Raw genomic sequence first — 14,995 nt, forward strand, 5'->3', positions numbered from 1 at the left:
GACTTTAAATGAAGTGTGTTTTACAATAATGAAATTACTGATTATTTATATGGAGTCTGGTGGGTTTGGCGATAGCGATTTTGGGGTTGTTCCTAGCTAAACAAAAAGGATCTTACTCTTTTACAAGAAGGTCTTACTCTATAGGGGTCCTCTCCATAGTGCTTTCACACAGTTCAAACATGATCCAAGTGGTTATATTGCAGTCTGTTTTGCTAATGTCTCACTTAAGCTGGAACAATTTTAAAAAATGCCACCCCCATTCAATGCAATCCCCATTTGTCACCTAGAAACAAAAACATGGGAAAATAGAGCCCAGAATAAAGAAATACCAAACTTACCCATTAACCTCTACTCTGCTGACAAACACAATGTGTGAAAGGCGACTGCTAACCTGTCACAGGGGCCTCGATGTCAAGCAGGTTCTTCTCTGCACGCAAGATTGCTGCGCCCTCTCCTATGAGCCTCAGAGCCACCGATTCCTCCACGCGGCCTTCCTTAGTTAGGTGAGCTTTCAGCACGTCCACTTTGGGCTTCCCATCGCTGTCAAACACCTCTTTAGCCGTCAGCCGGTGACTGGGGGGGAACGGGACAGCTGCGAGGGTTAAAAAAAAAAAAAAGAAAAAAAAAAAAGAAAAGCATCATTATGACTGCTTTCATAACATATTTACAGTGCTTTAATATACTTGTCATTGACAAAAGGCTTACAAGGATACGCAGTTAATTCCACATCACTGAGCAAAAGGCATTTAAGCTGTTTGATTAGCAGGTACTTTGTACCTTCCAGGGAATCTACTCCCCTCAGGAGAGGGAGTTGGTGTTCACTCCCATGCTTCTAGCCCACCCTCTGAGACAATTTACCAGATTGCAGCTATGATCTGTGAGTCATTCAGTTTTCAATATTTATAACAGACCCACACAATTTCTAGTTTGCTTGGCAATATTCATAGCAAAAGAGATTACACTTTGAAAATGAAGCACAGAACAAAAATGTTTTTTTATTAATGTAAAAAGCCTTTTTATATGAGCATTATCTTGCAGTGTTGAATATGTAACCATTTCTATATTCAAACATGCTCTGTTTATGTGTATGATTAGAGGACCTCCAGTCTGATGTGCATTTAGTTATTTGTCAGTCACAATTATTTAAAAGAGTAAAATTATGCTTATTTCTGAGGGTCTTGAAGGCATCGTGAAAATTAGACTACTGAAACCACAACAAATCTCTGTTACTGTCAGTTTAATTAGTGGCTTATAAAGGGATAGCTTTTCACAACAGTTCAGTGTGCTGTCTGGCAATTCTGGATACAACAGATGCATTCAAAGGCCTGAGTCCTGTTTGCATGCATTTTCATTTAAAACTGAACTCTCCAATCTAATCACAGCAGAAAAAAGGAGACGGTGCACATTTTCTATGCAAATCGCACAATGTGTCTTTAGACAGTAGTTAAATGGAAATCATGGTCTTGTAACAAAAGAACAGAAACCCCACAATGCAGTTCTTCATAATGGCCTTTATGTCAATGCCATTTCAACAGCGGACAGGAACTTTTTGTTGCCTCCACCGAAACAAAAGCCCACTGTGTTAATATTTCCTTTTACACCCCCTGATGAGCATATTACTTACTGACAGCAAAGGTACAAAAAGGACACTATAAAGACCATATCCTGTGGACTTTCCAATTCAGCTGCTAAAAAATAAGACATGGGCTTAATAAACGTCCACTTGCAGACTTTGCACATAGCACACGGGTGTGACTAATGCACTAAGCCAGTGGCAAATACTGTTAAGTTGGTGGCTATGTGCATGTGAGTGTTTCACTTAACATCCATCCTTCCCAAAGGTGACATCAGTGGTAATCAGACCTGCATTTTATCTGTGTCACACTGTGCTTAGTGACAGACGATATTTGGGATCTGGACTGCAGTATTTAAAGCTTAATAGCAGGTGTATGTTGAAATTGCAGATTTATTGGACTTAAAGATTTGTACCCTGAATGTTTCCAGTCTTTGACAGTGTCAGTATTAAAGGTCTATGTGACCGATGAGGACTTCTTTACACTTGTTTTAACTTGCTCAATCCACTTAGATAAAGTTCTAACACTGCCTAAAGCCAACAAATGAAGTGGAAACCTATTTCTGATATCTGAAAGTCAACATTATAATGCTGGTGAGCCATTTTCCCTCTTTCCTGCAACCGCCATCTGCACACTTAACACCAAAATGATCAAAATAGGCTCCTAACACAAACTATGTTCAAGCCAAATAAATACTCAATGTGCCTAAAACAATCTCTTATAACAATATCAGTACCAATGTCTCCAGGCGTTAACTGGGGCATTCAGAAATACGGAGATAGAATTACCCAAGGCCCCAGGTTGGCCTCCCCTGAGCACCTGCTGTGCAACTCTAGCCCGAGGCCAGGGCCTTGGGGCTTTTGACTTGAGCGACTACATCAAACTGGCCCATGAGATGCTGCAGCCATACAGTGTGAACATTTGTGTGAACTATTATGAAACCGTTCCACCTGACCTGAATGACGTGACAATCTGGGTCAAGAATTTGCAACATTATTATGTCACCAATGTCACTCGGACGATTGAGAACACTATGAATGGCTGAATATTATGGGTTTTGATTTTAGTTGGCTGTCATATTAAGCTCCATGTGTCTAACTGTCAGATAAGAGCAGAGGGTACAGTGCTTAAAGTATTTTCCTTAGCCCACATGTTAGCCAATTAAGCATTACTGCAATGACAGGTGAACTTCCAAGGCAGTCTACCACAACCACATGCTGCTCTTGAATCTGAACTTTAAGAGACTAAACTAAGTTATTTTCAACTTTCTCTGTAAAAATATATATTCTTTTATTTTTCCCTAGCATTGCAAGATAGAGCATTGGCCTTGGTTGAATAAATGCCATACACCTTAAAGGTCCAGTGTGTAAGACTTAGTGACACCTAGCACTAGTGTTGCACAGCTGAAACTTCTTCCTGTTTCATATAAACAACTAATTCTACGGTAATGAACTTAAGTTGTGACAAAATATAGCAAACTGCAGGAATACGATAACTCTTGACATACTCGTAATAGATTTGGAAATATATCCAGAGATACACAAAGGAATGAAAAACAATCACTCCATTCAAACTGTTCAAATATCTCCATAGCTATACTGAATATTCTGTAAACACAATGTCAACCTGTGAGTTGAGTTTGTAACAATTTTGTCGAAGTTTGGTGGAGTAGCTGCTCCCGTCGAAGCAGGGCAGTCATGATGTCTGCAATTATCGAAAAGCAAACCACAGGGAATTGCAGGAAACTACCACAACTGCAATGATCACGTTTTTCTTTATATTATGGAAAGGCGGCAAATTACACTCTGCGTTTGCTGTTTTTTCCTGGTCATGGGGAGTGTAGAAAACTTTCAACTTTGGGTAAAACACTGTGACCGCTCATAACTGTTGAATCTGTTGCCCAGCCATCACTGTAGAGTAGGGACGGGACAAACTGGGCCAACCACAATATCGCTGAACAACGGAGAAGTCAATACTGAACCCACAAAGACCTTTCGTTCTTCAGGCTTCCCTTCATTCAGAGCAAGTGCTCTACCTTGTGCTGACACTTACTTCCACAGATATTCCGTATCAACCAGATGCAACCAAAACGATGAGCCCCTTATTGTGCCTAATCACCTTTCTTTGTTCTTCATTTAATACTGAACAAATATTTATCTTTGTTTAAAAACTGTCATTTTTGTCCATTAAAATGCATAAAAACACCTACTAAAAGTGAAGCTCATCTGTGTTGTACTAAAATCAGGGTTAATTAAGAAATTTGCAAAAAATAACAAATGGCGGTAATACAGCATGTAATGCTGTTGAGTCACCCTAAACCAGAAGAAATTCTAACAGCGACAGCCCTAAGTGACAAAACATAACACATCCTAAAATTCAGACACTTAAAAATAACATTATTCTTGAATAGAAGTAACCTAAGAGAACGCTGTGGTTGTTGGCGCACTGGCATCCTTTCAGCACATCATCCTACCATTTCCTCCAGTCATGACAATGGAAACACTGAACTTTCCCCCTGTGGAATTTTTAACAGCCCTCTTATTAAAAAGGTCTAACACCCACCTCTGCCAAAACATTACATGACACATTGTAATGGTAGGTTCTACGCTCTGAAGAAAAATGCGTCACCCCCATGACAAAAATTAAAAGTCCTGAGCTGAGGAAAAAGCACCCTTAAAAACTAAAGTCAAGGAAGAAAAAGCAAAACACTTTGGCTGAGTTCAGTTATTTGAACAAGAAAATAAATGACAATGTGAAATACTGCATTAAAAACACACCTTTTCAGCCACTGCAGTAATTAACAATTCAAACACGAGCTGCTTATGGTCAAAAGAGAACAAAAATGGCAAAATCTCAACCATTTTCCTCCCTAACATCAACATCAGAACGTTCCCACACAGCAATTGTCGCGTCTATCTTTTCATACAGAGCTTTAGAGCAGTGGGAGCATAGACTGACCCGAGGCTATTTGCCTGAAACCTAAGTATGACTCAAAAATGGTCTCCATTAGCTGGTCGCTTTTGCCTTCATTAATTTTACCATTTCTCTGTTCCCTTCTCTTATGTAACAGCAAATTGCACTGCAGTCTCAAATCTTGCATGGGAGAGAAATAACAAAAGAGAGAGAGAGAGAGTGAGAGAGGGAGAGAGAGAGAGAGAGAGAGAGAGAGAGAGAGAGAGAGAGGGAGAGGGAGAGAGAGAGAGAGAGAGTGAGAGAGGGAGAGAGAGAGAGAGAGAGAGAGGGTCCGAGAGGATGAAAAAATAAATAAATCTGCAGTCTGATTTAGGTTTACGTGATAATTTCTCTCAGATTAGCACTGTAATTTCCAACACATAAATTAAAGCCATCCATTAGCTTTAAGGAGTAGTAGACCACTAAACCTCTGAATGTCTGCATGCTAAATAAACATTAAAGTTTATCTAATAAAAGTATACAATCTTGGTTTGGTCAGCAAGGTTTATAGCAACATTTTAGCATTTCCTTTTTGAGTAGATTAGCGCCAAGTCTTAGATTTTGAACTCACAAAGCTTTAGATCATCACCCCCAACAGCAACCTTTGTTCATGCAACATGCGTGACTAGGATAATTATCCCAGAGTATAGCAGACATTCAGGTGTGAATCTTGAGAAATCAGAATCACACAGGCACAGTGCATCTGCAACTGCTGAGAAGCAGTGGGGAAACGGGCAGCTTCAAATGTTCAGGTTGGTGTAGTTCAGAGCTAATGCGATCTCTCTGAGGAATGAGACAGCGGGAGGTGCACAGTTATATGGTGCTGGATAGATCAGCCTAATTGGAGAAAGTGAGACAGACTGTTGCAGAGCTCACCGAGCAGCCCCTGGCTTCATTTAGTGAAGAACACAGAGTGCAACTGTGATTGCCTGAACTGGCAGCCCAGATGTCTACAATTCCTGTATATCATCCTTTGTCTTGGACTTGTCAGATGTCTAAAATTTCCGTATGCTACACCTTACATTATAAAAAAAACCCCAAAAAAACCCCAACACATTCACTGATATCCAGCAGAGATTTTTGGAATTTAGAGGACGAGAAGAGCATGGTCGTGAAGAGCAAGCTAATAAGTATTAAGTCAGCACGGCCCAAGTTGTGTTGGGATTGTGGCCAATGAGTGGGCATTGATAAAACAAATTCCTTTAAAACTGTACAGATACAGCAGACTGCTTGGCGAGAAAAGCAACAACTTAAGAGAAATTCTTACAATTCCAGGGCCAGAAACCTAAATCCTGCGATGCACAGCATCTTTCTGTCAGATGTTGAATTGACCCCCAAGAAAATGCTGACGGCATACGATGCAGCGGGAGTCCTCGCGGAGCGTGGGCGAGACTTGGGTTGTCACTGCCCACGTCAAACCCTCCGCCCCCTTCCGCCAGACAAGCTACCACACCAGCAATTTTGCTCCCCAAAGACTCAGCATGACCAGTGGAAATCTCAGCATGACCGACAGGGATCTGAGGCAGAACAAAGACTCTGGAACTATGTGCCAGTGCAACAAAGGTCACTTCATATAAGCATAGAATACCAGAAGTAATTTGACTGCATGGTCAGATGTTATTATGCAAAGGCAGCATAGTGTCTGATCCAAAGGGTGATACTGATCTATCATTTTACTTCCTTACTTGCACAAAACAGCAGCCACTATTCCCCATTTGATCCTTTTGCCTTATTAAATGACGGTGCAGTACTCTTTATCCTCAGGCAAGGTAAGAGGCTGGCAGCAGCAAGATCTCTGTGTAATGAATCGAGTGGAGACTCACTATCTGATCATATGGTACGTAAATACCTGAGCCAGGTAAGACAGATTATGTTGGGCCCAGAAACACAGAAACAGACATGTAATAGCCCCCCCACAACTCCTGCACGGAAGCAAGACACAAAGTCTGACGGAGACACAAAGCAACGACAAACCACGCAACCGTGTCATTTGTAGTCATTCTGTGCACCTCTTTAAAGAAATTTCCATGTCTTTGTGGTAACGTGTCCCTTTGTGGTTGCTTTGCATCTTTTTGTGGACATTTTGCACCTCTGTCAATATTTTGTGTCTCTTTGTCAATGTTTTGCGTCTCTTTGTGGTTGTTTTATGTCTCTCTGTGATTGTGTTGCATATCTTTATGGTCATTTTGTATCTCTTTGTGGTTGTTTTGTGTGTTTTTGTGGTTGTTTTGCATCTCTGTGGTCTTTTTGTTTTTTGTGACTTTTTCAGGTTGTTTTGTATCTTGTAGATTTTTTTATCTCTTTGTGGTCATTTTGCATCTCTTTGTAAATGCTACTGCACACAAGCAAGACACCCAGTCTGAGAGAGACACAAAGCAATGAGAAACCAAACAGCCATGTCATTTGTGGTCATTCTGTGTCTCTGTTTAGTCGTTCTTTGTCTCTTTGTGGTTGTTTTATGTCTCTTTTCAGTCACATTGTATCTCTTTGAAGACATTTTGTGTCTCTTTAGGGTCATTTTGCATCTTTTTTGTTGTTGTTTTGTGTCTCTTTGTGGTCATTTTGTGTCCCTTTTGATTATTTATATACTTTTCGGGAACATTCTGCAAGAATAGGGGTCCCTGAGCCTGTGCTCTGTAGACCCGTTCAGTAATCCATCTATGGGTAAGACAGCACAACCAAAGTGAAGTGGCATGCAGCAGTATTTGTTTCCAATAGGCAACACACAAAAAGAATAAAAACACCCACTGGCACTCTGACAAATGTGGGATAATGCTTCAGAATAACAGTATAATAGAGCCGCACTATATGATGCAATGAATCTGCTATTGACAGTGCAAAAATGAAAAAATTCTATCACACTTGGACTTTTTTTCCAGTTGGAAGCCTTTAAGTGATGAAGCATCCACTGTGTGCAGTGTATGCACAGAGGATGGCTGCCAAGTGCTGAATAGGGCACCGAGAGTGTGCAAGTCACTCTCCACTGATAGCCAGGGTTTGTTAATTTAATTATGCAACGACATTCAGTTAGAGCGGGATATGTTTAGGAGTCCAGGATGAACAGAATGCATGAGCTTCTGTAGGCAGTAGGAAACAAAGGACATACTGTACACCAGAAAGCATCTCAACTTCAAATGTCATCTGGCAGCAGTTTCACTGCTTCATTATTACACCACCACACAGTCCATTTGGAAGCTGATTACCTGACATGCATAATGCAAAAGATATGGCCATCTTTGCTGACAACAAAGAACTGCAGCAGCTGAACCATATAACGCATTCTAGTCATGAGGTGATAAATTATTTGCAATATGGTCTACCTCACACACCGGATACATCAGCATGATGTCTATATGTCAGGTCTGAAATTGGCGCCTTAGTATTTCAACAACTCCACCTCCCTCACCAGCCTATCTAGAAAGCCTGTCAATCAATAATTCATAAGTTCATAGAAATAAGCCGCTCCTTACATACAATTAACACAATATAAATTCCAGCTGCAGAATGACGCCCACAGTCAACACTCGAAATGGTGTATTACAATATCTAAGGGATTAAATCTATATTTAAGAGGCTGCCATCCTAATTAGGAGATGATTCATGAGCAAAGAAATCATAAAACAGAAATAAAAAAAACCCTCTTTCTTTTAATAATATTCTACTATAAACAAAACTGCTCTGCGTCTGCACAGAATACATCATTTTCCACATTTAGTATGTTTCAGAAAAGATGCAAAACTGACTTTTTTTTGTCATCCTGCCAAGTGACAGGTGAATGTCCTGATTTTACCAGATACTCAACAGATTACTATTGTTTTTTTGGCTTATGAGTGAAGCAAAGCTTCTAGCTACTTGTATATTTTACCAGTATTTGTTTAGTGTATGGTGATGTTCCTGAATAGATGGTAAAAGAATTGCACATGAAGATGGAAGGAGAAATTTGGTGATTCAGGTTGCCCTTTAAAAAAAATATTCTAAACTGCCCCTAAGGCAACTGGCTGAGAAGTTTTACTTGCCTGATAGCCAAACTTACTGTCCAAAATTGAAAATGTGGTTTTGGGTTGTTGGAGGAACAGAAAACGTTCCTTTTAGTTGTGTCACATGTGTGTGTCCCTTTTGCGTCCCAGCCCTAATTTTGTATGTTTTGCGGGTCTGTGAACACAGCACAGGTTGAATTCATCATAAGATCTTTTTACTCAGCAGCAGTTTGTGGAGTTTGAGTTGTAAGGTGGATAATTGATCAGTCAATCCAATCACAGCTGACCAGATCAGACTGATGAATGAGAGAAGCAGCTGCTGCAGACGGGAGAAAATAAAAACTCTGAAACCCACTGAAATCAACAGTTTCACTGCGTCAGGCGTTCTGCTGCTCCATCTGTGCCCACAGTACGGTCTGTGCTTTAAGAGAGGGATGCAATGAATAACCGAACAGTAAAAATATTGATGAGCGGTGTTTTAATCATGGTGAGCTGCCACAAATAAATGTATGTTTGGGAAACCCTAATAATACTAAAAAGATTGAGCAGTTCAAGGCTGAATTTTAGAGCTTCTGAAAGTGATACAATTACAAGCGTCTTGCGTGCAGCATTACAGAGAATTTGAAAGTTAGTAACGTTATGTCATATACAACACATATAGCAATCCCAGAGTAAACCTCTGTAGTGTCCAGTGTGTCCGACTTTCCCTCAACAGTCCTTCAACCCTTGGTGGTGAGACGGACCCGAGCATACAGCTCAGCTAGAATACCTTCTCTTAGGAGGGAAAGTGCGCAGTTTCTTTTAGGATGGAGTTACATTAGACATCACATTTATTTTTCTCTTGCCCAATCGGACAACACATGAGACATTCCACTTGCCCAAACACAAAGATTACTTTCCCCGGGCAAGCATTAATGTCGCCGCCTGAAAAGCAAGAGTTAACAGGCTGAATTCCATCAATGAGTAATGCAACAGCATGGCTGAATTCAAACGCCTAGTATTTGCAATGTGAGTCAGTACAGCAAAGACATCATGTTATATGAAGAAGTTTTAAAATGTAAGTCAACCTATAGAGCATATAAGCCTTCCATCTGGTCACTGAGTACACACCAGAGATTTAAAAGGCCGGCAGGCTTTAGGTCTAACGGTGAAAAGGTCACTTATGAATTGGCGTGAACCTCTTTACCATGCATTAGCAGGGATAGAGTCTGTCCCTGAAAGAAAACGCTTAGCAGAGCTCAGCTTTGAAGCTCATTGCTTTTGAGTCAGCCGAATATATCTGCGCAGTATGGGAATGGAGTGGTTACCTCTGTGGTTGAGGCAGGAAGGAGAACAGAGCCAATGGCACTTATTTTCCCAAAGACATTCAGACAGAAAGAAAGAAAAGAAGAAGACAGAGGGAAAAAGACACCCTGGCTGCATCAGAGGAAATAAAAATGCAAAAAGGGACTGAGCAGAACTGTCAACAAAGACTCAGGGGGGCTTTATCAAAGATATCATGCCACGAAGATAAGTATTGCTACAGAGCCCAGCAGGTATTATAAGGATAACATATTTAATCATTTGTACGCACAAATTATCAATCGTTCCCTCGAATTAATAATTTGTACCCTTGCACTACTTAATTTGCTGCCTGTATTTAATAATTCATGCCCTAAAATTACAAAATTGAGCCTTCACATTACTCAATTAATTTCTTAAAATTAATAGCACACTGCCTCTAAAATTGTGGAGCTACATTGGATGGGGTTTCAGCACTCCTTGTACTTATGCTGGTCAGCTTTAATGACATGGAGCACAAATGCCCCTGTGTAATGCACTGAAAATTAAACATTACAAATTATATGGCCCAACTGGGTTGGAGAGTTTAATTCCAATTTATAGATCTGGATTCAATGATCAACAAGCCAACATCACTGATGCAAAGTAAAAACAGTGATAAATATGGTCATTTTTAAGATCTGCCTTTATTTTAAAATTTCCATAATTAGACCATTATTTTGAAATGGTGGAACTTTCCAACCAAACACACCTCTTTCCTATACATTCAGACAGTGCTAGTGGCCAAGAGCCAGGCATATACGTCTCTATTGTGTCATCACAATCACAGGTGCCTGAGCTGAATCCAGTGAAATTCGTATTGTGGTAGACGTTATCAGCAAATATCGTATCGTTGTCCAAAGAATCTTTACAACATTGTATCATGATGAAATTTGTGATTTACACCCCATAAATGTGTATATACATATATAAGGTATATTTCAGGTTTGGGCACTACACTGTTATCATTGTCGCCTAAAAATAACAGAATAACAAAAAATGTCTGCTCTGTGAATTCATGTTCACAAATTCTCAATTTGAAGCCAGTTAGACTGTGTATGTGCGCAAATGATCAAAATTTAACCCAATATCTACTGTGATTGCAAAAACAAAGCTATTCTGATTATATTTAACATCTTTTTAACCTGCATTACTCACTATTTCGTAAATAAGAAACATTTTACTTGCACATGCTTTTTGCAAGCTTTAAAATCATATATCTAATATCACTAATGCATATTTTTACTACTTCGGTCAACAGCTTGTGGTCAAAGTCATAACTAATTGTCGCTGTAATAAACGAAACTTTCACTAAATGCTGCCAGTGGACTATTACTGCACTTTTAAGAGTTGCTGACCGTCATCATCTGCTGCAGCAGTATAAGCTTTTACATCGCATCAACAAACAGGAGAGATATTAGATACAAGTGAGTAAAAGGGGTTGCCAGGGAAACAGCACTGTAGAGTCTCAGTCTTAATCTTTCATCCATCAAAATATTGGCTTAAAAATGAGTCGCCGGCAGCATGTCAGATTCTGCACCGACGTGATCCAAGGCTGCAGAAGCCTTATCGTACATATTCCACTGCTAAAAAAATATAAGTTAGCAGAACACATATGAAAAGAGTGTGATATTTCAGCTGTTCACTTCAAAAACATGTGTGGCAGGCTCCACAGAGGTTGCCATCAATGACAGTTATTGAGGGATCCTCATTATTAAGATAGACAGGTCGTTTACTAAACAAGCCAACAATACACCCAAGACCTGCATCCATTCTGCCATGGCTGTCAGGGTTATCATAGACCATCAAGCTCTGACAGGAAATAGCCCGTAGCAGAGTTTTGGAGACCCGGGCGACAGCAGAGTGAGAGTGAGTGACAAGCAAACGTTAATCCTGCTGCTGGCTCAACAGATTTTAGATGAGAGATGTAGAAAGTGTTAGCAGCATCAGGTGATCAAAATGCACCGCTGCTCAGACGGCACTCTGACTAAGTCCCTGATTAATTAGTGAGGTTAGGGCTGATGTGTGGGAGGGCTGGCGTGGGTGAATGAAGGGATGGATAAATGTATGTAAGGATGGATGGACAGGAGTAGGCGGCGGATGTTGTAGAGGGGGTGGATGGGCATTTTCTAAGGGATGTCCCTGCACTTTCTGTCTGGGTTGGTGGGGCGTGTGGCGAGCCATCAATGTAACAGCCGATCAATGACACAGTGAGAGGCCAGTAGGGACCTGGATCACGGCTGGCAAATGACTACAGTGATTTGGAGCTGGAGTGGGGGAAGTGCATGAGTCAGGGAGAGTCAACGAAATAAAAATGCATCAGGAGTCAAGATATATTGCAGAAAAAATAACTGTGCCAGGGAAGGTGCACCTGTCAATCTCTCAAAAACGATCCACTCCCTGGCTCCCAGTCCACTGATGGGATGTCCCTGCAGATTTACCATTCTCACACAATTTATAGTCTACAGCAAATTATGAGCCATGCCCCTACGACAGACAGTTAAGTCAGTCCACTGTCTAGAAAGTTAAATTAAATACTGACACAATGAAAGAGCTAGAATTTCTACTTCCTCTAAATGTAGAAAAACTATTAGAATATTTGAAATTTTTTCATATAGCCATTTTCTGTCTGTGACTCTTTCTGCATATTAGCCATACATGAACAAATCACCTTTTTATTGTTTTTTAAAACAAAGTTTCATCAAGAGGAATCAGACAGCCCTAGGACTAGCTAAAGAGCTGAACACTCTCTAACAAACAAGCTTTATTCACTTAAAAGTCACTGCGGCCCATTTCTGCATATTCATATATTTTTCATACATAAATATTTATTCAATATGTATTCAACATTCATCTTTAAATGTAGATATTGGCTTGGGAGGTAATAAGGTGGATTGGTGCATCTCTAAAACCTTCTTGGCGCATCCAGCTTTTAATTCTGTCATGCAGTTTTTACCTTTATAAAGTCTTTACAACCACAATTTCTACACAAGCTTCCACATACTGTACATCAAAACTTTAAAACAAGCTCTACACTAATTCACCAAAGACATTTGAAGAGTATGGCTATTTCAAATGAATGAAAAAATGATGGGAATTCACTTTACATCATGGAAACAAAAGTGCAAGGGATCTACAGCTAGGAAGTGTGATTGGTGTAACTTTCTGTGCAGGCTTTCCTGACAAGTGTGACGCTTACTCTGATGTTACAGCCATTATATTTATACCATATTTCTGTGTAATTAGGTACATAGAAAGCGTTAGAAGGAAAGATGGTCAATTTCAGCAAAGGTAAAGGTGCGACACAGGTCAGAGAGACCTAAAGTGTAACAGAAAAGCACATTCTAGGTACCATCACTGAAGTAATTTAGACATGTCAGTTCCAGCTACTACGAAACTTTGATGAATGGCTGGACTGAACATAGTTTAAGTGAATTATTGCAGGCCATAATGAGCTTAGGCAGTGCTGTGAGTAAGGTGTTCAGGGCCGACAGACCAGCACAAAAAAAAGCTCAATCTTAATGTAAAACACTTTGCAGATTTCCAGGTTTGCGCAGACTTTAACACTCTCTGGCATTTCCTCTGAAAGCCACTCTGACAGCCCCTGAAGAAGACATTCCCTGCTAGCTTTGCCGTGCTGAGGCCTGCCCCCCTCCTCCTCCTCCACAATGCCGTGACACAGGATTAGCTTTCATTAGAGAAGGCGCTGTAATCAGCTTTGGAGCATAGCAGAGACGGAACAATGGAGGAGGCTGAAAGGATCTGGAAGACGGGGTGCTATGGGTGCATGCTCGGCTGTATGCAAGCTACTCCCACAAATGGGACCTGTGGCACAAAACATTTTCATAGCCACACTTATCTGCATATTCCCTGGTGTTATGTATGATGCCTAAAAGACTGCTATAATGACAAACACAGCAGCAAGGCAACATGCTAATTGCTTCACTTGTCACTTTTGGGCCGTGACAAAACACGCAGCTCTAAGACTATACTGAGTTGCCATTGAGCATTTTAAGGGTGACCAAAGTCATCTATTCTTGCAGTTGCACACCCTTAATGGCATACTGCAGACAATCAGAGGAAAATCTATTTAACTATTTGGAACAGTGAATCTGTGATCTTCATATTTAGTATGATTTATCCAGGCCCCGAGGTAACACTAGCTGTTTTTACACAGAGATGGCACTATATGGCCACTACGAAGTCCTTTCTTTATGCCACCTTGGTACTTTTACACAAAACCAAACTAGGGATGCATGATAATATCAGCATGTTATCGGTATCAGCAGATATTGGCTTTAAAATGAAATGTCAGAATCGGCCAACATGCTGATTTCTGCCGGTATTAATAAAAAAAAAATTAAAAATTGGCTGTTGGCTTTAGTCTTTGTTCTGTTGAACAGCACAAAGTGGGATCAAGAATTTACTCTGTCATTGATAAAAGAAGCAAAAAAAACAAAAAGCAAACAGAGACGACTTATCACAACTCTTTGATTCATAAATCAAATAAAAGTATGTCAGGCTGTCCATAAGCTCTGAGCTATGATGTATCTGGTCTTTGTCACAAGGCATCTTTCCGCACGGCTTCAAGGCTACAATTTCAACCTTTCCTTGACATTGTAAACAGTAAAGGTCAGGCAGCTAAGGAGGGATCGGAGGGCGTATTTGGATTCCGGTCTGGACAAAAACCTGGCCCTGCACATGCACAGAACCACCTTTGTATGAGCCCTCCACCCCTCTCCATCATGCTGTCAACTGGCGCTTGTATTGGGAAGGACTGACGACACAGGTCTATCGAGAACATATGTCCCCACTAACCCTGGAGAGCGCCACCAGAGCGCGGGCAGCCACTTTACAAAGCGTTCTTGTTGGTGGCTTGTTCTTTGAGTGTGTAGTGACACGCAGACGGGTGGCTGGACACTGTACAGATGGGCTGTGTGCAGTTCAGCTGGGGTTGCAGTTGTCACAAAACCAAATGCTGACTTCAAAAGCTGCACTACTAAGTCAAACATGTGAAACTCAATACTATAATCATACTATGACAGAGGAGTAAAAAATATATTGCAGTATGCTACCGCAATTAAACTGGACAGCTTTGCAGCAACTTTTGCAGAAGTTCTTTAAAATGTTGGTTGGTCATAAAACTGTCGGCTCTGTAAGTGAATTAGTTCT

At 40.6% G+C, this 14,995-nt stretch overlaps 1 protein-coding gene across 5 annotated transcripts in view; it reads right to left on the reverse strand.

The window, feature by feature from the left end:
- The window catches only part of LOC121961815 (protein phosphatase 3 catalytic subunit alpha), a 79,449-nt gene that overhangs the window by 47,726 nt on the left and 16,728 nt on the right, over nt 1-14,995 (reverse strand). For all 5 annotated transcript variants that reach the window (XM_088074010.1, XM_042511856.2, XM_088074012.1 and 2 more), the window contains exon 2: nt 392-592. In XM_088074010.1, coding sequence (XP_087930136.1) covers nt 392-592 — 201 coding nt within the window. The remainder of the gene's footprint in view (nt 1-391; nt 593-14,995) is intronic.

This window comes from Plectropomus leopardus, chromosome 23 (assembly GCF_026936395.1).
Source record: "Plectropomus leopardus strain MGB_pleo_1.0 chromosome 23, ASM2693639v1, whole genome shotgun sequence".
Taxonomy (NCBI): Eukaryota; Metazoa; Chordata; class Actinopteri; order Perciformes; family Serranidae; genus Plectropomus; species Plectropomus leopardus.